Raw genomic sequence first — 26,551 nt, 5'->3', positions numbered from 1 at the left:
CCATTGAATTTGAGAAAAAGCGGAACTAGTTAGGCATCTCAGAAACGGAAGCTGAAATTCAGGGCATCTGTGCAATGGTCAGGCTATGAAGCTCTCTCATCTGGAGAGCGCACTTAAGCTACGCCAAAATCCTGGTTTTTGCATGAATTTCATGCCCTATAAACCGGTTTGGATGGGCATGTATTACCCACTTGGTTTTCTGACAACAGGGTCAATATACACTGAAAACATAGCAGGTGAACCAAAATTTTTAGGTTCATTTAAATGAAATGATATTTTTTTTATATAACGGATGAGTTACCCATTTGCAGATAAACAACCCAGACATGCGGGTGAAGATTCTGAAGGACTACGTCAAGAAGCACTTCCCAGCGACGCCCGTGCTGGACTATGCACTCGAGGTCGAGAAGATAACCACCTCCAAGGTTGGTGTGTCTTTTCTGCCTGTGATAATGTCTTCGTGTTGAACTGTATCCAACAATGTTAGATCCCTGTACAGTATAATATTTGCATGGACAACAAACTTTGTCCAAGTTGTCTGGTGTTTGAAAGAAAATTATCACTGTTTGGGATTTTTTAATATGAATGACAGAAATTTTAACGCAGAAAAGACTGAAAGTTGAGACGACGAACCTGGCTTTCTCGCGACTGCTCCCACTTGAAAAGTGCTCCTACGCAAGCAGGTTTTGATGCACAGCATTGTCGCCTGTGTTCTTCAGACAGATTGGTCTTTACTCGTTCACTATTTTGTGCGACTGGAGGCATTACAGAAAGGTGTGGTTTCCAACAGTAGAGCCATATATGTGGAGCAATTGTGCAATGCAAAGTTTGGGGTGTTGGGAATGGTGTCGACAAAAGCGGAAGGGTCATTGCAGCCCAGACTTGTCAATAAAAAAAAAAGAAGCCACGAAGTAGGTTGGTTTTGCAAGACACCATGCCGTTGTCGGAACAGGAGAGAGATGATTGGAAGCTAATCTCTCGGGAGTTTTGTTGAAATGATCCCTGCGTTGTGACTGTTGGTGAATGCAGAAGCCAAACCTGATCCTGAATGTGGATGGCCTAATTGGAGTGGCAGTCGTTGACCTCCTGCGGAGCAGTGGCTGCTTCACACCCGAGGAAGCTCAGGACTACGTTGAGATGGGTGCCCTCAACGGCCTCTTTGTGCTGGGCCGCACTATCGGATTCATTGGTGGGTACCCTTGGCTCAACAGTGTGGCACTGATGCAATCTTGTGAACATTCTGACAAGGCTAGCAGGCGGTCATCACCGCCATCGCGTCATAGTACAATCTTTGATCAAATGGCATAGTGCATTGATTAACACAGGCAGACCTGATTATATGGAATGTGGGTTTTAGCGAAACTACTTGTGTAACAAAGTAATCATAATTTCCCTTGAAATTCACCTAGAAACATGAGGTCATAAGTTAGGTTAGAGGTAGTGGCCACATTCTGATGATGCAGAATGCAATAAAGTTAGTGTACTTAAATTTAGGTGCACGTTAAAGAACCCCAGATGGTCACAATTTATCCACAGCCCCTTACTGCTGCGTGCTTCGTGACCCACCGCTCAGTTTCGGTGTGTTAAATGCCACAATTTACAGTGAAATCTCAGTAATACAAATTTCATGGGGTCGCGTGAAATAATTGTCACCCAAAATTCGTATCATCAAAACATACACAAAATTAAGAAAAAATTTATTTGTGGCAGAAAAGGTTTCCTAATACGTACGTGTCTGCGTTTTCTTCTTGCCTAAATCATCAGTGATCGCCTTCTGCAAGGTGTAAATGTTAAGCTGACATGCTGTCGCATGTTTCTACCTTCCTCCCCTTATGCGCGCAGAGCATGGAATGTAGCCGTTTGCTTGGCGACTATGGATCTTGCCCAGGTCTTGCGTGCCTGTCGCCTTGCTGGCTCGGCCTCCGTCACTGTTGCTCACATTCGAAACAGCCAATGTTTTCCGTATTGTAAGCAATCTAGTTCGGTTGAAGAATGTTACGAATTCGTATTGCACTGAAATTCGTGCCAGCCATAATATTGTTACGGTGAAGGGAAGGAAGAAGTTGATTTAGACTAGAGGAAGACTAAGTCTGGCAGTTGCCTGAACGCCATATACACCAGTTGTAAATATACTATATTTTACACTCGTGCGCCTGCTTTCTTCCTGCAACATTTTGGTGGAAGGTGCGGGGTACAATCACGGAACTTCGCAGCGGAAGTCATCTACCTGCCGCTACAATGGCAAATCAACCGACACAAACGACAATGCCTCAGCAGCCCGTGCCAATGGTGATCCTCACTCATCCGTGGGACCCGGGGACATTTTGTGGCACGGACAACGCCGACGTGGAGGATTGGCTTACAATGTACGAGCGAGTGTGCGACAACAGGTGGGATCCAACAATGATGCTAGCAAACGTGATATTTTATCTGAGAGGAACTGCGAAGCAATGGTACGACACACATGAAGCTGACCTAAACGAGCTGGGATGTCTGCAAAGAAAAAATTCAAGACCTGTTTGGCAGACCTGTCGGTCGTCAGCTGGCAGCAAAAAAAGAACTTGCGTGCCGTGCTCAGACATCCACAGAATTTTATGTCGTGTACATACAGGATGTGCTGGCCCTCTGTCGCAAGGCTGATAACAACATAACCGAGGCAGACAAGATTGGTCACATACTGGAAGGTATTGCAGACAATGCCTTCAATCTCCTTGTGTAAGGATTGTGCCACTGTGGATGCAATTATAAAGGAGTTCCGGTGCTTCGGACAAGCGAAGGGCCGCCGCGTCGCTCAAACTTTTGACCGATTGCCCAATACCACCGCGACATCTTCTTGCGAAGACCTGCCGCGGTTCGTTCAGCCGACAGGACCGGAAGATATCACGCGCATCGTTCACCGTGAGCTTGAGGCCATGGCTCTGGCTCCAGTTCGTTCCTACTTTCGGGAAAGCATGCCCGCTATCTCCCTTATACAAGCAGTCGTTCGGGAGGAAACAGCAAGTTTGGGCATTACGTCTCTCTGCTCGGTCCGCCATACGAACACCTACCAGATTTCTCCGGCCACTGGCTCCCAGGCGCAAAGCTTTCTGCCACTCCGTTGCAACCCAGCTGACTGGCGCACAGCGGATGATAAACCCATCTGTTTTAATTGTTCCAGTATTGGACATATCGCCCGTCATTGCCGCAACCACTGGTCGTCGCCTCCTCGGTGGTCATCTTCGAGTCACTACTGCCAAGTACCAGACAATCGTATTTTCTCGCCCTATACGCCGACTAGAAACATCAACGCCGACAGTGCTCCACCAACATCCAGCCGCTCCCCGTCTCCGCAAGGTCGTAGGTCCCGTTCGCCTCTTCTTTACCGCTCTTCATCCCCTTCTGCAACCGGTCGCTTCGCTTCGGGGAAACTAGGCGGTGCAGCTCCCGGAGGTGAAGCTGCAACTCCGACCCGGCCCACAAATCCTCTGTTGACCCTGCCTACATGTGGAAACCTACTGAACATTGAAGTTGATGGCGTTCCTGTTAGATCTCTCGTTGATACAGGAGCGCAGCTTTCAGTTATGAGCGCTGCTCTCTGCCAAAGGCTCAAAAAGGTTCTGACACCCGCTGTACCGTGCACTGTGCGAGTCGCCGACAGGAGTACTTCACCTGTTCTTGGAATGTGCACAGCACATGTGACCATTGGGGGCCATTATACCGTTGTTCTATTTATCGTCCTTGAACACTGTCCGCACGACCTAATTCTCGGCCTCGACGTCCTTTCGAAGCACTCTGCCCAAATTTACTGCTCTGCAGGTGTTGTACAGTTAAATCTGCCGCTTCCTGCCGACGCAACCACTTGTCCTTCACACCGCTTATGTTCTGCTGACTTCGCAAGGCTGTCTCCACAGGCGGCTACAAATGTCCTCCTGACGCCCTGTCCTCCCGTACCTGATGGCGAGTACGTCGTGTCGCCCCTTACTGACGTGGTTTTGTCGGGCAATATTGCCCTACCGAGCACCTTAATCCGGATCCACGAAAACTGCGCTCGCGTGCCCATCCTCAATTTTAGATTTTCGTCGCATGTGCTGCCATACGGTATCGCCATAGCGCATATCACTCCTTTGGAAGAATTTGAGATTTCTTCTTTGACCTCTGAATCGTTCCTCAGTACCAACAGACCTTTGTCACCCACTCCTTCGTACTCGACTCCTGCGGACAACGTTTCTAACACGATTGCCCCTGACCTTCCTTCCAAGCAAAAAAAACAACTCTTCGGCACCTGCTGTCATCTTACCGGGATATCTTTGATTTGGACGACCGTCCACTGGGCCAGACATCTGTTGTCACGCATCGCATCAACACCGTTGACACCAGCCCCATTCATAGGCGGCCATATCGTGTCTCCGCAACAGAAAGAGGTAGACAGGATGATGGACAAGGACATCATTGAACCTTCCAGTAGCCCGTGGGCATCACCAGTTGTCATAGTAAAGAAAAAAGACAACATGTGGCGCTTCTGCGTTGACTACCGTCACCTCAGCAGGATAACAAAGAAGGATGTTTATCCCCTGCCTCGCATTGATGACGCTCTTGACTGCCTTCAGGGATCCCAATACTTTTCATCAATTGACCTCCGCTCCGGCTGTTGGCAGATTAGCGTCGATGAGATGGACCGCGAGAAAGCCGCCTTCGTCACACCGGACGGTCTGTACCAATTTAAAGTCATGCCCTTTAGATTGTGCAATGCGCCAGCTACATTCGAGCGCATGATGGACTCTCTCTTGCGCGGCTTGAAGGGGTCTACATGCCTCTGTTACCTCGACGATGTGATTGTGTTTTCGCCGAACATTGAGAGCCACCTGCGGTGCCTCACAACCATACTCCGCGTTTCGCAGGGCTGGCCTTCAGCTAAACTCCTCCAAGTACCATTTCGGTCGCCGTGAAATTAACATGCTCGGCCATCTGGTAAACGCCGCCGGAATCCAACCTGATCCACAGAAAGATCACGCCGTGCGACATTTTCCTGTACCTTGTTCCACAAACGATGTCCGTAGTTTTCTGGGCTTATGCTTTTATTTCCGGCAATTTGTAAAAAAACTTTCCAGCATCGCTCACCCTCTCACTGACCTTCTTAAGAGAGACTTTTCTCTTGGGGACCACTACGACAGAAAGCCTTCTCTACCCTGATTGAGAGGCTTACAACTGCCCCGATTCTGTCGCACTTTGATCCTTCTGCGGCCACTGAAGTACGAACTGACGCAAGTGGTCATGGCATAGGCGCTGTCCTCACTCAGCGTCAACAGGGCCAAGACCGTGTCATCGCTTACGCTAGCCGCCTTCTTTCCACGTCCGAGCGAAATTGCTCCATTACTGAGAATGTCTCGCGCTCGTATGGGCGGTTGCTAAATTTCAACCGTACCTTCTCGGTTGGAGTTTCTGCGTCGTAACCGATCACCACGCCCTCTGCTGGCTCTCCTCTTTGAAGGACCCAACTGGACGACTTGCCCGTTGGGCATTGCGTCTACAAGAATATACATTTCCTATTATGTACAAGTCTGGGCGCCTGCATAAAGACGCTGGCTGCCTGTCCCGCAATCCCGTGGATCAACCAGACGATACCGATGCAGACTCGGACATCAGTGTTTTATCCCTCTCGGGCTTCCTCCATATTGGCGACGAGCAGCGCAAAAATTTTGTTCTTCGAACACTTATGGAACGCCTAAGCTTCTCGCCCAATGACTCGTCCCTCTGGATGTTCACCTTGCGCAATGGAACTTTATACCGTCATAGCGTTCGTCCTGACGACCGGAGCTCCTCCTAGTTGTTCCCAAGCACCTTCTACTGGCCGTACTCCAGCAACTTCACGACGCTCCTACTGCTGGACATCTGGGCATCACTCGTACTTACGACCGCCTGCGGCGCCACTTCTTCTGGCCCGGCTTTTATCGCTCAGTGCGCTGTTATGTCGCTTGCGACCTGTGTCAGTGCCGGAAGACGCCTGCTATGCCTCCCGCTGGTTTGCTTCAACCGATTGATCTCCCTGCAGAGCCCTTCTTCTGTGTGGGCCTCGACCTCCTTGGCCCCTTTGCAATTTCCATCAAAGGAAACAAATGAATTGCTGTAGCAACTGATAATGCCACGAGATATGCCATCGCACGAGCGCTGCCAACCAGCTGCGCTGCAGATGTAGCCGACTTCTTACTATACGACGTCGTCCTGCACCACTGCGCCCCTCGCCAGTTGCTGACTGATCGCGGCCGCTACTTTCTATCGAAGGTCGTCGATGATCTGCTCCGCTCCTGTTCTACAGAACACCAGATTACTACCGCGTACCACCCTCAAACGAACGGCCTCACTGAGCGACTCAACCGCACACTAACTGAAATGCTGGCCATGTACGTTTCCTACGATCACCGCGACTACCGTAAAAACCGGAATAGGTTGAATTTTTTTCCGAGAGACTATCGCAAAAAGTCGACCCTCGTCTTATATACCGGACATTGGCGGAAAAACTACGGAAGTCTTGCAACAATGGGCGGATGAAGTAAAGAAGCACCTTCGCCATCAGCAGCAGCCCGTCGTGGCGACATTGTGGCACCGCCAATTTGCGTTTACATTGTCACAAAGCTATATTGGTTAAAGGCTGCTTTTTCACATTTTGTTTCAAAATGAGCGGAAGCCGACGACAAGTCACCGTCGCCTTCAAGAAAAAGGCAATTGAGTGCGCGGAAGCCCACGGCAACCTCGCGGCAGAGCGCGAATTTGGAGTATCCGAAAAGAGCATTCGGTACTGGCGGAGGCAGAAGCAGCATATTACAACTTGCAGTAACCAAAAGAAAACATTATTTCGTGGGTGGTCCGCAGCGGACCGCAGAACTAGAAGACAAGGTTGCGGAGTTCGTCTGGGAGCTGCGTGTAAGATCGCTGCCTGTGACTTCCGAATGCATCCGTGTGAAAGCGGTAGAGATCGCGCGAGCCTCTGGACTGGGCAGCGAGAAGCGCTCGTTATCAGACTCTAGTTCGGACGACTCTGATCAAAGGCGTTGCTCTGATTCGGAGTAGTGCTTGCGCACTTCATGCCCTTCTGTGTACTGTACACCCGGCTAATTTTTAACTGTATCGCGCGACCATCGACCCGCGTGTTTGTCAGCACCTTATCACCACGGCACGGAGCGGCGAAATAGTGAAAGTAAGCGCACGTGTACACGTGCACGTATCTCGTTTGTTTCGCCGCTCAGCGCCATTAATAAGGTGCTGACAAGCACGCGGGTCGATGGTCGCGCGATACTGTTAAAAATTGGCCGGGTGCACATGTGAGCAGCATTTAAATAAATACTGTCACTATTGTGCATGAGTCACATTTGTTTCAAGGTAAGGGTGTCTTTCGGTACTTTTGCCATTGAAAAAGATTTTTTTCATTTTTAGAATTCGTTAGTTGGGGGATCGACCTATATTCCGGTCCGACCTATACGCCTTGTGCACCGCCTATAGAGGCGCCACTGAAAGCCACCTAGTGGATGCTTCCAACAGTACACGCGGGAGCAGTAGCAGACAACCCTTTGCAGCAAGGATGGCTGAAGTTCGCGGCTGCGATTTCTCCTTTGTTCGGGTGCCAGGCTGCTTCTTCTGCGGTGACAGCTGTAGGGAAGATGCTGACCTCTGTGCGAGCGGGTATGAACACGATGTTACCGGTGTTTGGGACAACATGGTCCACATACGTGCAAGGTGTGTCCCGCAGACAAACACCATGAACCCCATTTACATGACGTGGAGCTAATGTTGACTAGCCGATAAATTTTGTTGAGTGATGCGATCTCTCGATGTTCTTTTTTTTATTCTACCCTTGCCGCAATGCTGCTTCTGTACCTGAATAATAAGCACCCGTCGTTAGTGCAGACTTATATCAAACAAATCCGCACGGTGCAATCTTTGCACATGCCGTTGTGATTTTTCTGCCGATGAATACATGTGACATCGATGAATAACTGCAGTCGAAGTCGCCTCAAGAAGAGTAATTGCCAATTTATTGATGGAAACCCGTACACTAGCCAACGAAGCCACCAAACACACGGGTTAATAAAAGCGCGTGTTAGTGCTGTACCGCCGATGCAATTCTGCTGCATACGCCGATGAACTACCGTTCCCGCTGCAGTTTGTGCAATTTTAAATTCCCCAAGGGAGCTGCTTGGAAACGTACAAAGCTAAAGACTGACTAACTTTTCAGTACTTTTTTATATTACTAGAGAGAGGTGCCACATGATATATTTAAAGGCAGCGCCAGTGAAAGTAGATGACTACTGGCGGCAAGGCCCGGTTTAGTCGTCTGCAGCGTAAGTATAAGAAAGAATTCAGTTGAGTACAAAACTCACATGCAAGAAGGGACTATGTTGTGAAACAAACAAATCACTCGGCGTGTTAAGTTTGCTCAGGCAGCATCGAGGTGGGATGACTTCCCAAACGGGACGCGAACTTTTCAGCGAGAAATGGAACAAAAATACCATATGCAGCAGCTATTAGCAATTCTCGCCCTGAACTACCTATTTTCTAAACACATTTCCAAAAACGCAAACAATATCTAAGATGCCCTCGGGCGAAAAGAATAAAGCTGTTAAAGAAGCACTTCTTTGGTATCATTCCGATAAGACACAGCGTGATTTATACCCTTTACAAACAAGGCAGGGTGAAAACTTCGCAGCTCAAAAGAATCGACAAGAGTTATGCATGGAGCAACTAGCAACAGTTAAACATGTGCGAAGCCACGCATAAAATAGATGTAAAAACATGAAGTGCGCGACAGTTGGTGCGAGGATTTACCGCGCCACATGAAACCAACAATTTCAGTTCTTGCAAACTTCAGTAGCTTTAACATAGAACGCAATGCGCTCGTGCAGTCGTGCTGCCTAGCTAGCGCAACGCGGTAAAGAAGCGGAAAACAATATAAGCGGCAAACAGCATTCCGAACTTTAGCGAAATGCCTTTAAACCTCATGCTGCACTGCAGACGAACTTCGTTGCTCACGCATCTAACTATGATCGAGTGGAATAAAACACCGACGAGACAAAGGAAAGGATGAGAACAAGAAATTTCCCTTCGAAGCGACGATCCATTTTTGCTACCATTGCTCCTGCTGATGAGGCTTTGCCGGGAATGATTAGAACCGTATCGCTGGCACGTTTTCACCGGTATTTGAGCCCCCCACCCTGCAACAATTCTTCTTCGACATTCCCTGAAGCTTTGGCCACCCCACACGTGCAAATGGTGTTGCCTATCTTGCTCTGAAAACGCGAATAAGACAGAGAAGCGCGATCAACGACACAACAAACTACGGCGCGCGCCAGGCTCCTCTCCCACGTGTTATGCGCGAAGCCACCACTAGTGGCGCGCCCGTCGGCGTGCACGACGCATATAGTCTGGTTTTTACGGTATATTATGAATTGGTTTTAACTGTAATTTAAAGGCAGGCATTTCAAGTCTCATTTAATATATCGTTATGCTTTCCTGTGACTCCTGAATTCTTTCCATCTTTCAATCACGCTGATGGAATAATGGTGGCAGTCTATAACTATTGGTGGCCAGATTGCTGAATGTGTCACCAATGAACAAAACAAAAAGAACAACCAAACCGGTAGTGCTGTCATTCTTTATGTTAGTTTACTCATTAAATTGATGTTGCATCGAGAAGCACAACAATGTCAATTTTGTATCTGTCTCTAGATCTGTCTTTAGTGAGTGTCGTCTGCTTGATCTCCACGGCAGCCGCATTTCGATGGGGGCGAAATGCGAAAACACCCGTGTACTTAGATTTAGGTGCACGTTAAAGAACCCCAGGTGGTCTAAATTTCCGGAGTCCCCCACTACGGCGTGCGTCATAATCAGAAAGTGGTTTTGGCACGTAAAGCCCCATAATTTATTTTATTTTTATTTGTCTGCTTGATCTAGGTGGTCGCCTGTGTAGTGCAGCACCATGACATCACTGAAGGATTGTTGGCTAACTTGCCCCGCATTTGTCTGAATTCTTGGGAAGCATCTGGAATCATGTGAACGAAATCTGATGTGTTATCATCGCTTATTGTGTGTTCACTGTCTTGACTGTAGCATACTCATTCCCTAGGAAACCAATGAAGTGTTCAGCTTGTCAGGGACTTTGTCCTGATGAGTTCATCTGGCAAGGTGCGCCAGCAGAAAAGTAGATTATGGCTCCTGCTAACCAAATAAGCGATAAGCAGATAGGAAGGCAGCAGTGCGCTGTCAAAGTGTAGAGGCACACACTGAACATTGTTTAGAATACGTAATGTCGTTGGAATTTCACTGGTGGCAATATGCTACTTCTTTCGTCATGGTGTGCAGGACACTATCTGGACCAGAAGCGGCTGAGGCAGGGCCTGTACCGCCACCCGTGGGACGACATCTCGTACGTGCTCCCCGAGACCGAGGGCTACAACAACTGAGGCAACATTGAAATATGCGCCAGGTTCCCCCGCAGAAGAGAGAGGAGGGGGGGGGGGACCTATTTATTTGCACTCCCATCCCTCGGTGTTGTCTCCCTTCATGGACTGTGTCACCACCGCCTCGGTTACAAGAACTGTTGTTGTTACTTTGCCATTCGACACCCATTGTGTGTTGTGCGCCACCCCTGTAGTACTTCTGCTGTCCATACTTAGCGAGCAGACCCCTTGTTTCTCAACTCATGTGGTCACACGAGAGCAAGCAAGAATTGGAATGGGAAAAAAAAAAAACTACTGGTGGCCACAAGGTTTCACATGCTCGCTGCAGCGTGCTAGAGTCGCACGAAGCATTCGTGCTGTCGTGGACGGCAACGCACAGGCGAGGTGCAAAGAACTGCTGTGGGTGCACGTTGCTACCGCTTGCCATGAAAAGTGCACTGTGGTTTGATCGCTCGGTGTTGCCAAGGAAGCTGGGCGTGAAGAGGCTAGGCCAGAACTGGCCACATCACTGGCCCGTGAGGTGTCTCGCAGTATTTGCCGTTTATTCTTGTCACCGAGACCATTCTCGTTTTTTTTTTTTCCTTGCTAGGCCTAACAACTCCTTTTCTCAAATGTTTTTCCCTTTTGTGTTTTTACGACTAACTCTACTGCCCATTTACATGTCAAGTAAAATTCAAAAGAGAAAATCCACAAAAGCTAAGGTACTTTACCAGAGCCCTTGTACCCTGACTATCCTCGTTGTCGTTGTGGGTTCTGTGGTTTTGGTGCTTCAACACTGCAGTTGCTGCTAAAGCTTGTTCATTTCAGTGTGCTGATGCCATGTCCCAGTGATGTCGGGCTTTAATGCTCTTGTCGGTGTCGGGCTGTCTCATGCAACCCGGCGAAAGTTTGCCCAAGGTGCTTGCCTCCCCAGCTCGGCTGCTCTGAAGTCGTATGCCACCTCAACATTCCAAGCATATCGAGAAAAAAAACATTGTCATTTGCATGAACTCTCTTGTCAAATGTCATTGTAAGTATCTTTGTATGTTTTTCCCCCTGTGAACTTGAGGCAACAGCCAACATATGAGCTCATTGTTGCAGCTGTCCGAAGATCATTTTTTATTTTTGTTACAAATTATATGAGCATTTTATGATAAAAAAAAAAACCTTTGTTGCATCGCTGTGATCTTTTATGTGTGGAATGGCAGCAAATTGTCTTCACGAAGTTGGTGCCAAGTCGTGCTTTAGTGCGGACTTTCAGGTTTTTACACATAAAGCCCACTGATTGGATTCGACCTTCAAAGATGTCGTCCACATAAGCAGGCAGCTCCAAACTAGACAGACTGACCACCTATTTGTTGTTAGCTGCAAAGTCTGGTTAGGTTCTATATTAGATACACCAGGTGCACTCTTGGTGCTACTCTGAAGGGTCTGCACTGCGAAGCTTGTTCCACAGATGGGAGGGGAGGGCCCTTGCTAGGTTTCAAAATGCGATGACAATCATGCATTCGCATCACACTGCTTAATTTTTGTGTGATCAACACTCTTCCCTCGACACTTGGCCGTGCTGTGGCATAGTTGTGTACACTTCTGGGGAAAAAAATTTGCCACCTGGTCTGAAGCCAAGAAAATGCTGGCTCAAATATGGCAACCTTTTGACTAGTCCAGGTGCCTTGCTCTAGAAAAACCTGCCTTTGAGGAGAAACGCTCTTGCAAAATGCTTGCAGTGTCGCTTAATGGCTTTGGTCAGTGTGTCATCCAGACCGGGTGCACAACCTTTGCACGAGCGTGTGCTACTGGTAACTGTTGATGTAGTGACAAGATAGCCGGCAAGTAGGGCCACGGGTATGTATGTAGAGTTTGGAACCTTGCGTAGGGCACACGTTTGCTGCTGTGCTAAGCAGTGCGGCCCAGTCATTCTGCTGCTGCTGTTGGTGATAGTGTGCAGTTCTTGTGGCAGTGAATAAAATTATTTGTGGATGTCTGAATGAGTGGCATGATTGCTAGCTGCAGTTTGCATTTCACAGAAGCTTCAGCGCGCAAGGTATTGCACGCAATAAACTTAGAAAAAAAAAACACTACCGTGGCACTGGCATTTGCACTTGCAACCGACACTCGCTGGAAATAAATACCGTATTTACTCGCATAATTGCACTTTTTTTTTTGTGAATATCTGTAAGTTTGCGGCAATAACGTAGTCATGTCCACATTGAGGGGACAGAAACGGAGATGGGCGCGCTTAGCTGCCAGTGACATAAAAACACATGGCCGGCATGCTGCGGAAACTGCGGCATTTGTCTTCACTGCTATCCTAGTACAGCATGTTTCCGACGAGGGTGGGCGAATACATTAGCTGCGTTAAAGCATCGGCGAATGAATAGGGTATACACTTCTAACGTATCGGTGTAAACGTGGCCACTGTCATTGCCGCTCGCGATTTGTTGCGTGCCCACGAGAAGAAGCGAAAGCCGCCCTTTATGTTCACCAAAACCATTGTGAAGCCTACAAATAATAAAGGCGAGTTTAGTTGTACCTCTTTCTGTCATGGAAGTGTGGAAAATGAAAGTAATGAAGTGAGGCATCTACTTAAGAATGTTTGGTGCGTGCAGACCGCTTGGTTTGTCTTGAGTCGTTCGCGTAGCATCCGACATATGGTAAGCGTGATCATTATCTGCTAGACTTGGCACACGACATATCGCTGCGGCAAGTTCGGGGTGCGATCATTATGCGAGTAAATACGGTACATACCGTACGCACTTCCTGAGTAAGACAAAGTCACGAGTACATGCTTAGTGCCTAGATTTTTTTTTAATTAGATCGAGACCGTGACTGAATTTATGCACCTAATATTTATGACTCATCTGCTAGGCGAGCGGGCTTTTTCACTTGGAGCATATGAAAGACTTAAGAAAGTCCTCTGGTAAATTGAACTCTTTGCCCAAACTGTGCTATTGCTGCTCGTAGTGGGGTAGTGAATTGTCACCGAATCAGCCCGACGATTTGTGGTCATTTGCACACACGTACCTGGTCACTTCGCACCGGTCAAATGGTTAATTGCCGCTGTGGCCTGGTCTCGAATCGTGAATCACCAGCCATGCCTGCTGCTATGTCGGTCCGCCGTCGGGACTGTAGGTGCAAAAGGATGAATTTTAGAACGCAGATAATCAAGCAAGCTTCAAGACAGGCGAATCAATCGGCAATGGCGCGAAGTTTCGCTTACCCAGCGCGACAAACTGCAGCTGTCCAGCGCGCCCGACGCTTCGCTTCGCGAGGCCTCTAAGGGAAACGGTAGAATCTGATGTTGAGATTCAGGCCTCCTTGTTCATGGCAGCCCACGACGCAGCAGTAACGATTGTGACGATTTTTTGTGGCTGAGCTAGGTCTCTCCGGATCGGCGTAGCCGATTACTTCTGCTTCCAGCATTACGTCCCACGGAGAGTCCGTTTTCGTTAAACTATATAGCTGCGGCCAGCTCGCAGCGTGGTCGCGGCGTGGTCTGTGAGAAGTGACGAGCCTTTTCGCACTCGCAACAGGGCAGAAAAAAGTGCGAATCGAGGACAAAAACTGGGGCTAGAAACGTGCTTCGCCACAGCCAGGGCTCAATATACTACCCAATACTACCCAAGCTGGTACTACCCAGATAACGTTTCTCGTCGCCACCAGGCGCCGCTACTATACCTCAAACTTGAATTCTTTGTAAGAGTAGTAAACGTAACGGCTTCGTCTAGGTCTGGCGGCTCCCCCGATAGGCCTAGGTGGTAGGAGGGACCTATTTGATAGGCTTATTTAATTCTTTCAGCTAGACCTTCGGATTCTTACATGGGGTAGGGAGTGATAATTCTCTATTTTTGTTTGGGATAGCGGTTGAGTCGGCTTTGCTTGAGTGATTTGGCGAACTTCCTCGTTGGGCCTAGGGACGTAGGCCTAGCGATGAAATCGAAGAACGTGAAGGCCGCGGGGGACGGGGAGCAAGTGCAGTGCGACGAGTGCCTGCGATGGTGCTTCCTCGACGAGACTAAATTCCAGAATTTAGCAGACGCGGAGGGGTCTAGCTTCACGTGCAGGTCGTGCGAGGGCGTCAGGGAAGCCGTCCAAAAATTGGAAGGGAATTGGGCGGCCAAGTACGACTGACCTGAGGGAGGAGCAGGAGAAGCGGGTAGCACTGCAGGCGAAAGTTGACAACTTCGTCAAGGTGGAGGCGGCCCAGGCCGCGCAGTTAGTAAGGACCGTGGCCGAACTTGAGAGAAAGGAAGGAGCGCCGATCTGGAAAGGCGGCTCGAAGCGCTTGAGACGCGGGCAGCGGAGAATGTCGGGTCAGGACAACAAAGCGGTGGTAAAAACTCAGAAAGTAGGGTAGACCCTACAGGCGAAGTGGGAGGCAGGGAGCCAAAGCAAGCGGTCGTCAGCTCGCCGCCGGTCGTAGTTAGAGTGAAGCAGCGCAACACGCCCCGAGTGAGGCGACGCTGTAGCCACAGGGGCGCCAACGAGCGCGAGGAGAGAAGGGGAACACGCAAGCTAACCCCAAGGAATGAGCTCATAACCAAGGATAAGAGGCAGCATAATCTGGAAGTTATGAGGGAGGGAGGAAATGCCCTAGTACTTATCGGTGGGGATTCAAATATGAGGAGGTGCAAAAGACCTATAATGGAGCGTGCAAAGGGTGATAAGCGGGTAGCAGTCGGGACGTTCCCAGGCAGGACAATGGACGCAGCACTGAGAGAAACAAAAAGCGAGCTTTCTGAGAATGTTGCAGAGCGCAAATTGATAGTGGTAGCGGCGGGGCTAAACGATGTATTGAATGGTGAAGCCGCAAAAGTAGTGGAAAGGTTAGCGGAGGGAGTTGACGATTTAAGGGCGATAGCACAGCAAGTCCAGATCGTGGTATGCACAGTGCCGGAGGCGCAAGGACGGAACGGAGAAATTGCCAAGGACGTTGTGGCTGTTAATCGTGAGATAAGAAAGCTAAGCCAGGAGAAAAGATTTGAAGTGGCAGACAAACAGAGAAATGCATAGAGCAGGCTTTGGCAGAGGCTTTGCACGCGATGGCATCCACTTTAATGGAAGGCTAGGAGCCGAGATCGGCTGACTCCTGGCAGGTCTGGCAGTAGCTTTTTTAGGGGGTCCACTGCGCCTCAGGGCGTAGGGGTAGATAGAAACAGTGTAGAAAGTGCAACAATAGAGGCTGACGCCCATAAAATGGCGCACTAGGAGGTCCAGGAAGAAAACTACAAAAAATTAATTTAACACCAGGATCAGGTACATAAACATGCAAGGCGGTAGAAAGAGAGCGAAGTGGTTAGGAATACAACAGCAGTTAAAGAACGAAGAAGTAGATGTATACGCGCTATTCGAAACACATCTCGGGGATCCCCTGAAAAACAATTTTCTCTGCGCAATTTTAGGTCCTTTCGCCTAGATCGCCCATCGAGAGGTGGGGGACTGTTAATTATGGTCTCAAGCAAGTTTTGCCACAGGGCAAATATATCATTCCAGCTGATGTCTCCAGAGTGTGAAATTCTAGCAGTAGAAATTACTCTCCCTGGCAGTAGGCCTTTCTCATTAGTCAATATATACTTTCCCTCGGGTGTGCAGGATACACACCCACTGGACTCGGTTATGGCGAAATGCGGTAAAGATATAATTTTGGCAGGTGACTTCAACTCTCATCATGTATCATGGGGATCCAGGACAGACCCGTGCGGAAAGCGTCTATGGGACTGGGCAATCACAAATAACTTTTCATGTCAAAATTCGGGATCAGTTACGTTTCTTCGCGGACAGTTCAGATCTGTACTGGATCTTACATTTTCAGGTCCAGGTATTCCCACATCCGCATGGGAAACGGTGAATGTCGGGACGACAAGCGATCATTTGCCTATTGTGTTTGAAGTGGTAGGTCCGCAGTCCACCGGGCAGGCTCGAATCCACTCTTTTGTGGATTACCGTACATTTAAAAATTGCTTGCAGACTACTTTCAAATCAATGGAAAATTCTCCATTGAAAGCCGAGGATATTTGCTCAATAATTGATACTTCGCGCAAAAGATCAGAGTTCCAGTTAAAGGCATGTAAAAACACTGCTGCTACAAATTGGTGGAATGACGATTGCTCGCGGGACTACAAGCGACGCAAGGCTGCATGGAAACAACTCATTCATAACCAATCTCCGAAAAACTGGAAAAACTATAAATTTATTGCTGGAACATTTAAAAGAACGGTAGGTAAGGCAAAAGACGATTACAATGTCAGACATTTCGAATTCCTTTCCAAAGCAAATAATAAGCGTGCATTATTTCGGTTTTTAAGATCCCAAAAAATGATTCCACGCCCCTTGAACTGGGAGTCGGTAGTTTTAACCACAAGTGAAAAAGCTGACTCCCTAAATGTAATCGCGCAAGGGTTAGAAACCCGCTTCGCTACCTCTCTTCCCTTCTCTCCTTACGCGCAGGGCACTTCAGAAAATTTCGAAGAGTTTTCCATGGCAGAATTGTCCCAAGCCGTTTCCTGTTTACCAGCAGCAGCCCCAGGTCCCGATGGGGTCACTACCAAGATGATTAAACTTCTCTTTGAAGTCGCTCCTAACGGCTTATTAGATACCATAAATTACTCGGTACAATATGCATGGTTCTCTCCTATGTGGAGAATTGCGAAGGTGCTTCCTCTGCTGAAAGACCAAACCAAAGGGTATGTCCTAGACAATATTCGGCCTATTTCTCTAACATCAAATTTCGTAAAATTAATAGAAAGATTATTAAACGCACGTATGGTTCAGTTTGTGACAACACGAGAATTATTGAGCCCCTGCCAAATTGGATTTAGACCAGGGATGTCCATTTGGTGCGCACATATCGACCTAGAAAGCCGAATTCAGTTGGCTCGTTACCAAAAACAATATGCTGCCCTAGTCACATTAGACATTTCTAAAGCATACGATAGCGTGGAATACCCTTTATTAATAAAGAGGATGCAGGATATGGGATTGCCAGACTACTTCGTGACGTGGACTGCAGAGTTCTTGCAGGGCAGGGAGTTTTACTGTGCACAAAGCGGAATTTCATCGGGAAAATTCAGACAAACACGCGGGGTTCCTCAAGGGGCAGTTTTGTCCCCGCTGCTGTTTAACATCCTACTCAGCTCCATTCCTCATCATCAAAATGTAAGCACGTACGTTTACGCTGATGATATAGCGTTTTTTGCATCAGCAAGTGATATTCAGTCACTGTACGAATGCTTACAGGAATACTTATGCGAGCTAGAAGCATGGCTGGACAATATTCGCTTGTCCCTTAATGTGAATAAGAGTGCCGTTCTTGTCTTTCCCCTACAAGACCCAGTTACTATATCCCTTTCATACCGGCACTCCACTATCCCACAAGTGGAAGAGGTCAAGTACCTTGGAATTATTTATGATGGTAATCTTGATTGGCGTCAGCATATTGAACATATAACTTCAAAAGCTTCTCGTGCAATGGGGATAATACGAAGGATAAGTAATTATCGATGGGGCATGCGCAGAGACACACTCATAATGATTTACCGCATGTATATTCGACCTATACTAGAGTTCGGTTGTGTGTTATTCTCCGGCGCCGCGGCTTACAAGCTACGCCCACTAGTTTTGCTGGAACGGGAAGCGCTTCGCTTATGTCTGGGGCTACCAAAGTTTGTAGCCAACGCTGTGCTCTACAAGGAAGCACGATTGCCTTCCCTTGAAATGAGATTTAAGATACTTAGCGTTCAAACATTTATAAGGCTCTATGAATCCCCACTAAGACGATCCCAGTCCATCTTCATCAAACAACGAGCCCAATTTTTTGGAGTCAGATGGCCACGGTTTCACACGCCACAAGTCATTGTATCGCAATCGTTATTGAATCCGTTAGACGTAAATATAAATGATATAATCACGGAAAACAGCATCTCAAATTCACTAGTTATTACTTATGATGACCTATACCCAAATAATGCCAAGCAGCTTCCCTCGCATATTCTTAACGGCTTACTCCAGGATCACTTGAATCAACTCCAAACTAACGTAATTATAGCAACGGATGCTTCGCAGAGTGAAGAAAAGGCAGGAGTTGGAATCTTCTCATCATCATTGGACTGGTCTTTTTCTATTCGGCTTCCCGACTTCACTCCAATATACTTAGCGGAATTCCTAGCTGTTGTCCTAGCTTTACGAAAGCTACAATCTTTCAGGTCAACGGCGGTAATAATCACAGATTCTTTGTCGCTGTGCACCTCACTTACTGCTCCCGGCGAGACACACATATTGAAAACTTTGTACTCCCTGGCTCCAAGTCATTTGAGAAGTTTGCGATTGATATGGGTACCTGGACACAAAGGCATATTTATGAATGAGGTGGCAGACAGCTTGGCCAAGGCTTCTATCAGCGGCCCAGTGCTTCCCCTTCTTCCAACGATGGGCTTCATCACGTCCGCCAGGTTCAGAAGATACATCCTTTTAAAATCTCAATCGAACCTCAAATCATCCTTGGAACTACGCCACTTACAATTCCCTTGGAGCAGGAAGTTTTGCAAAACAAGACAAACTGAAGTTACATTAACGAGACTACGTTGTCGAGTCCCATCTCTAAATTTTTACATGCACCGATCTGGTCTGGCAATATCGCCATTGTGCCATTATTGCAATGCATTAGAGACGATTGAGCACTACCTACTGGAATGCCGGCGTTTCTCCTCCATGAGAAAAATGACATTAGAAATTACAGTGCGACAGCTTGGCCTGCCATTGAACACTCCGGTACTACTGTCTTTCGGAGCGTCTGTGCTTGGGCACTCACATAGGAATGTGTGCTTCGCCTTAGAAAAATTTATTATTGAATCAAACCGATTTCATTGATGACCGTATTATTCTATTCATTCCTCCTCTATTGCCTCATTGATATATTAAAGATAATTATTTATTTTTTTTTCTCTACGTAGCATGACAATCTACTGAACCGTTTCGACTTTCCCTCGCCTAAATTCATGTAACAAAATTTTAGATCCTTACCCCCATTTTCTGAAAACATAAGCAAAGTCTGCCCGACTCTTGGCCAATCCCCGCGAGTGGTTAAGCGCCAATCTCATCAAGGACATCATCATCATCATCATCTAGAAGACCCACTGTTTATTGAAGGCTACGTATGGGAAGGGAGCAATTAGAACAGCAACGGAGAGGAAGGGAGGAAGAGTAGGTATGCTGATACATCAAGGAACAAATTGGAAAAGAAGTTAACTTGCAAAGAACATGTCTGGGTATCAGGTACAATTGCCGGTAAAGAGACATGGCTAGGAGTAGTTTATTTAGGGACAGGGGCCAAATGCAGGCAAGAGAATAAGGATCTAGTGAAGTGTCTCGATGATGATATGAAGCAGTTTGGAGAAGGTGCCGATATTTGTCTGCTTGGCGACAAGAATGGCCACATCGAAGATCTGGATGGGTACACAGATTGTAATGGGAGGTTGATGCTAGACTTCTGTGAGGGACACAACCTAGTTATAGTAAATAGAGAAACTAAGTGTGAGGGGCAAATCACGTGGGAGTCCCGTAACAGACAAACGACCATTGAGAACTGCTTAATGTCGCAGGGGTTGTATAGCAAGCTAGCAATGATGGAAATAGACGAAGAGGGGAAGTACAGCCTCGGAAGTGATCATAAGCTTATTAGTCTACAGTTGGGAGCCCTGCTCAAAAGAGAAATGCAGGGAAGTCAAAAAGAGTAGGCAAAATTAAATGACGAACAAATAGCGCAAATAAGCAATAGAGAAACATCCCATGGAAAGGTGGGAATATAATCAGTTAGAACTACTCATTAGTACAAAAATAAAAAGTAAAAGGAGTAAACCGCTGGAGAGGAAAGAGGAAGCCACGAAGTTGGTGGAATAAGGAAATTAGGGAGGCCATCGAACAACGACAGTTGGCATCTCGGGAACACAGAGAAGCAAAGAGGGCGCAGTTATCTGAAGAGGAAATAAGCCAAAAATGGGAATCTTATACACAAAAGAAACAAGTGCAGGTGCTCGTCCAGGCTAAAATAAAGCAGTCCTCTGATCGCTGGCTGGCTGAAGTTCGCGACGCAACTAATAAAGGGAGGTCAAGGAAATTCTGGAACCATATAAGCTGGCTGGGTAAAGCTAATCACAGGAAGCAGGAACAGATTCACGATGCCGAAGGAAATTGTTTAGAGGGAGGTGACGCTGTGACCTACATCGGTTCAGTTATAGCAGAGTCATTTGGGAAATACGATAGGGTAATCGCCCCAAATGAGGGAGCAACACAGGATAGCATAATAGAAAACAGCTTAGAACTGACCAATCTTAACTGGAAAAAGGCGGAAGCAAATGTTCCAAAATGTACGTCCGCGGCGATAGACGAAATTCCAATCAAGTTAATTAATGAACTTGGCCCAAGAAGCAAGGAAACGCTGATAAACGCATTGGAGGCAGTCATAACAAATAAGCAAATTCCGCACAGCTGGAAACAAAGTAAAATGAATTTGATTTATAAAGGGAAAGGTGATAAGAAGAACAAAAAATCATTCCGACCAATTACGATAACATCAGTTATATATAGGCTGGCGATGCAGGCGGTGAAATTAAAAATGCAGTCATGGGTAGAAAGTAATAGAATACTCGGAGAACTTCAGAACGGGTTCAGAAGTGGTAGGCGATTAGATGATAGCCTGTTCGCGCTTACCCAGTGCATAGAAATAGCTAAGGCGGAAAATAGACCTCTGTATTTAGCCTTCCTGGACATAAGCGGTGCATACGACAACGTGAACAGGGAACTCCTGTGGCACATATTAAAAGATGAAGGTATCGGCCATGAGGTAATTGATTTTCTACAGGAAATATGTCGAGAAAATAATGTTGAAATAACATGGGATGGAATTAAGAGTACGACAACTGTCGAGGTACACAAAGGATTAAGGCAAGGTTGTCCTCTATCACCGCTGCTGTTCATGCTTTATATGACAAGTATGAAAAGAAGGTTACAACGAAGCAATCTAGGGTATAATCTGTCGTACAGATTAGGCGGAAAAGTTGTTGAGCAACAACTACCGGGTCTAATGTATGCGGACGATATTGTACTGTTAGCAGAGAGCCAGGAAGATTTGCAAACTCTGGTTAATTACTGTGGAGACGATCGAGACAGTTTAGGTTTCAGTTTTAGTGCAGCTAAGTCTGGTGGGATGTTTTTCAACGATACAACTGATCAGAAGCTTACAATACAAGGTCATGAAATACCCCGAGAGACCGAATACAAATATATCGGGGTATGGATATAAACAAAGGGCAGATGTACACGGAAAAGCACGAACAGTCTCTCATAGCAAAAGGGTGAAGAGGTGCCGGGATAATGAAGCATAGGGCATTGTGGGCGTACAGCAGGTATGAGGTACTGAGAGGTATTTGGAAGGGAGTAATGGTGCCGGGGCTTACTTTCGGGAATGCGGTCCTGTGTTTAAGGGCAGAGCTTCAATCGAGACTAGAAGTAAATCACAGAGCTGTGGGAAGATTAGCACTAGGTGCCCACGGGAAAACCACAAACGAAGCAGTACAGGGGGATATGGGCTGGGCATCGTTCGAAGCACGGGAAGCTCAGAGTAAAATCCTATACGAAAAACGTCTGAGGAAATTGGACGATAACAGGTGGGCAGCTAAGGTATTCCCCTCATCTTTTTTAAAAAAGTTCAATAATTTAAAGCATTTGTCTCGCAAACCATACTTAGTTCAAGGGAATTTTCCACGTTTCAATAATTTATCTCGTCGTATTCGAGTGCTGATTGCCCTGTTATGGGTTGTTCACGAAACTTTCTCTCAAGTCTCTAAATATTTTAAGGCAGTTTAAGGCGCTGCAATTATGCTTCAGAAACTTTCCTTTCTTCTTCTCCTCCCTTCCTATATATGTATGTATATATATATATATATATATATATATATATATATATATATATATATATATATATATATATATACATATATAGAAAATTATCAGTCATAGCACTCGTAGTAAAGCCCTCTGCGACGTTCTCTTTTTCGAAAGTAGTCTTATTAGTGTTATTATAATTACACGAAGGTATTTCGCCCTCGTGAGCAGCAGTCCTTGAGATATTTACTCGGGCTAGCTTTCCACGCTAGAAGTGCCGCGCTCGCACCTGTTTAAGCTTTTCCTAGACTCTAGAACTATACTATGTCCGCGAAGCCTTGAGAGATCGGAACGCACGTTTTCTGCGCTTGGCCGGCAGAGACGGGGGCTTTGTACCGGCCACAAAGCGCTCCATGTCTCAGTAAGGTGCCTGGTTTGGGCTCGTGCGGACGCTGTCCTCTCGGTGAGCGCATATTCCCCTCATCTTTTAAAAAAAAAGTTCAATAATTTCAAGCATTTGTCTCGCAAGCCATACTTAGTTCAAGGGAATTTTCCACGTTTCAATAATTTATCTCGTCGTATTCGAGTGCTGATTGCCCTGTTATGGGTTGTTCACGAAACTTTCTCTCGAGTCTAAATATTTTAAGGCAGTTTGGCGTGTGCGTATCATGACCACGCACGCTTATATCTCCTTCCGTTTCTCTACCGCGGGTGCGCTTTAAAACCACGGCGCTGCAATTATGCCTCAGAAACTTTCTTTTCTTCTCCTCCCTTCCCACGAAACACGCAAGTAGCTATTTGATGTCTAAAAGATGTCTTGAACGGCTAATTCAAAAGCCTAGTAGCTGTCTTGATCAAGACATTTTGTAGCCATGAACGTCTAGAAGTACTTCAGTAAGCCCTGCTAACGTTACGCTAAAAGTTGGCTAATGGACAGCTTGACAAGAACAACTGAAGACTTTTATTAGACATTCGCTCAAATTTTTGCGGCAGCTGTTACAGTAGCACGACGTTTGCCCACAGTTACAATTTATTTTAAACGAGGCATGGACATCAGAAAAAAAGTTTATGTTGTCGGATAGTGATGCACAGGTAGTTTTTCCAGATGTGAACCATGGGAATGGTGTAGTACAGTCTCGTTGGTCAATTAGTGCTTTTTAATTAGACCAATCAATTGAATGCCGCCTGTCAGAATTATTTTGCAAATAAAACAAGATCTGTATTGTATGCTGATATCATTCCGATGTTCACCCATTGACCTAAACAAGAACATCTCTGCGTGAAACAAGTCATTATTGAAAAAACTTCGCCCTGCTGGGTCTCCACCAAATTGAAATAGCTTCTAGCAAAGAAAAATTTTGTCAGTGATGCTGCAGTTCAGGCAAAAATTACATCCTGGTTTCAGCTACAGGGGTCACAATAGCCTTACAGCAGTATACGAAACAGAACACTGTGCTGCAATGAGTTAAAAAATAATGGATAGTACATATCTGGAAAAACACTCTGCGAACCACTCTAACTAGCAATATAAATATATTTTTTCTGATGTCCATGCTTCATTTAAAAGTAAATTGTAACTTACTTTGTGGGTGCCTCTTGTAAGTAACGCCACATGCTTGCACAGCATCACGCAGAAATAATGGCCTGTTCTTCGGCATACCATCCATTAGTGAATTCCATTGCATGTTACCAGAACTGAAAGATAAATCATAATATGCTGTTATTTTTTTTCATAAACTGTATGATGAGCTTTTCATGCATAAAAGATGATTGCATGCGAAAATGCAGCAAGACATCAACTTCACACCATGTCACATACTCATACTTTATTACCTAATAAATTAGAAAAGATGCAGAAAGTGTAATCAACAAGAGTAACAAATAGCAGCAAAGGTGATCATGAATAAATCTTGAAGATGATTGCCGCCGCTGCCAGAGTAGGCCAGCCTTCGTAGGAGAGCACTTGCTGCCCACAAAAGCTTGCTGTCACAGGCCACGCGTGACGGTTCTTGTAGACATAGGCAAGCAATACCTGCACAGAAGAGGGAAAAAAAGGTGAGGGAGGAAATGGGAATATTGAAATTGGAACTTCAATTAGTAATATGTGCTAAGTAAGAAGTTTGGCTCACAATGAAAATAAATTTAAGCACTCCTTTCTCGTAAATTACGGTTATCTTAAGGTATGTATGCGATGATGTTTAAAATGACTAGTATATTTCCTATCATAAGAAGCCAACAAACACTGACACCAAGGACAACATAGGGGAAATTACTTGTGCTTAATAAATGAAATAAAGAAACGATAAATTAATGAACACTAAAGTGGATGAAAAAACACCTTGCCGCAGGTGGTAACCGAACCCACAAACTTCGCATTTCGCGTGCTATGCTCTACCAATTGAGCTACAGTGGCGTCGTTTTCCCATCCACTTTCTTGGGTATTTATGTGTTCTAGTAGAACCCTGGGAGTGTCAGCCAGCGCCACAACTCGGAGACCTTGTTCCTGGCATATATTCATTAAGTTGCATAGCAGAGTCAGCCTTTAAATTATTTTATGGTGTTTTATGGCTAAACAGCCACTTATCAACCTGTCACACAATTCTGAGAAGCTTCCTGCAAAATATAATCAGTTTAAAACAGTAATTCACTCTGCAGGTAAATGATGTACTAACTTAAGAAGTTAAATAGCGTTTTAAATTGTTGAACTAAAAGTAAGTTTGGCATTTTGCGCTGCCTAGCTGTTGCCTTTCTTTCAACCTTAAACATGACACAGTAAGCAGGTAGCGTGCAAAGGAGGACTGGTGATAAAGTATTGTTCCAAAGCAACACTCCTAGCTGGATCAATCACTTTTGTTGATATATTTTCATGTGACCCTAATTGGATTAGGGCAATACCTCACACAAATGATGCAACACCTTGGATGATGCGTCATACAAAATTGAAAGTATCCCATGATGTGATCAAACGATAACATTGCCCACTGTCTTGGAAGTGTTAACATGCTGTTTGCGCAAGAAAGTGCAAAGTTATTCATATAGGTAGCAAATTCATCAGTGCATCTATAGCCTCAGGTAATTCTGAGAATCTATGTTGACTCGCAATTGAGAAGCCACTGCACACAAAAAGGTGTATTCAAGTAATGGTCCATGCTGAATAATTTCCCACCTAGTGAAAAGGCAAATGTGGCAGGCTAATGGGCTAGGGCAAATAGATTGCTAAATTCTGATAACACCTCCAATGATATTATTGAAATAGGTGATAAAAAACAGCACAGGTAAAATTGCAGTTATGAAAAAATTTTAAAAGCACCTCAGCAAACTGCTGGAACCCTCAGCATCATGCCTGTTCTACATGCACATATGTTGCAGCGCAATCTACATCTCAGACGCAGGCGCCTCCACACATCACTTTGTGATCTCCTCACAATAAGGTTAAAAACAGTCTGGCACAAGCTACCTGATGTGATTCATTTTGCAAGCGCCAGCCAAGTGCTGATAGTGGTAGAGCGAAATTGAAGTTTGTCCTTGTATGGAAGCCTCGGCCCATGTTTTATCAATTCTAGCGGCAAAGCACACCTTTTACAGCACACATAAATCTTAAATTAGACTGCTTGCTGATGCTGTACAGTAAATTCCCGTAAAGAAACTAAATCACACAGAAAACATTTAGAACACCAAACTAATCAAATACTGGCTTGTGTATGTATGGTATACTTGTATGACACAGCAGACTTAATTTTTGAGTTCTTACATAGCAATGACTACCTACAGGTACATTTTGTAAGGCTTAGGGAAACTAATTATTACTAGAACTGCGTATGTACACTGGCACTGAGAAATTGGTTATAATAGTGGCAGTTTATAATGGACCAGTGCAAAAAAAAAAAAAAAAAATGCCCGTTTGTGAGACACCAACTAGCTATTTTACCACGAAGCGCTACCTGGCCTTAACCCATATAAAAAGCACTGGGAGGACCAGAGAGGGTACAGTACATTGGCTTACACTGATCATGATGAGGTCCCGTCATCCAGGTAGCGCCAAGGTACAAGAAGGATGTCCAGCCGTCTATAGAGTGAAAGGAACAAGATAAGATAGCATCAAGTCAGTTGAAAGGCAGATTTGCAATTACAAATAAGGTGACCCAGTCACAGTCATTCATTAATAAATGCCAAGCTGTCGTGTTTTCACTCCCAGATGAAGCACCTACTAGGTTAAAGGTTTTGCTGCTTATTTAGAACACAAGTGAAATTTGTACATCAGCAGACGA

The 26,551-nt window shown here is 46.0% G+C and overlaps 1 protein-coding gene across 2 annotated transcripts in view; it reads left to right on the top strand.

Annotated features, from left to right (window-relative positions):
• ATPCL (ATP-citrate synthase) overlaps positions 1-12,394 on the top strand; it is a 95,415-nt gene extending 83,021 nt beyond the window's left edge. For both annotated transcript variants that reach the window (XM_050187048.3, XM_055075915.2), the window contains exons 20-22: positions 312-425; positions 1,030-1,189; positions 10,330-12,394. In XM_050187048.3, the coding sequence (XP_050043005.1) occupies positions 312-425; positions 1,030-1,189; positions 10,330-10,430 (375 nt within the window). In that variant the 3' untranslated portion in view covers positions 10,431-12,394. The remainder of the gene's footprint in view (positions 1-311; positions 426-1,029; positions 1,190-10,329) is intronic.
• Positions 12,395-26,551: the final 14,157 nt, after the last annotated feature.

This window comes from Dermacentor andersoni, chromosome 2, assembly GCF_023375885.2.
Source record: "Dermacentor andersoni chromosome 2, qqDerAnde1_hic_scaffold, whole genome shotgun sequence".
Classification (NCBI taxonomy): domain Eukaryota; kingdom Metazoa; phylum Arthropoda; class Arachnida; order Ixodida; family Ixodidae; genus Dermacentor; species Dermacentor andersoni.
Note: the sequence above shows the minus strand (reverse complement) of the source record. Positions and strands in the feature narration are given on the sequence as shown.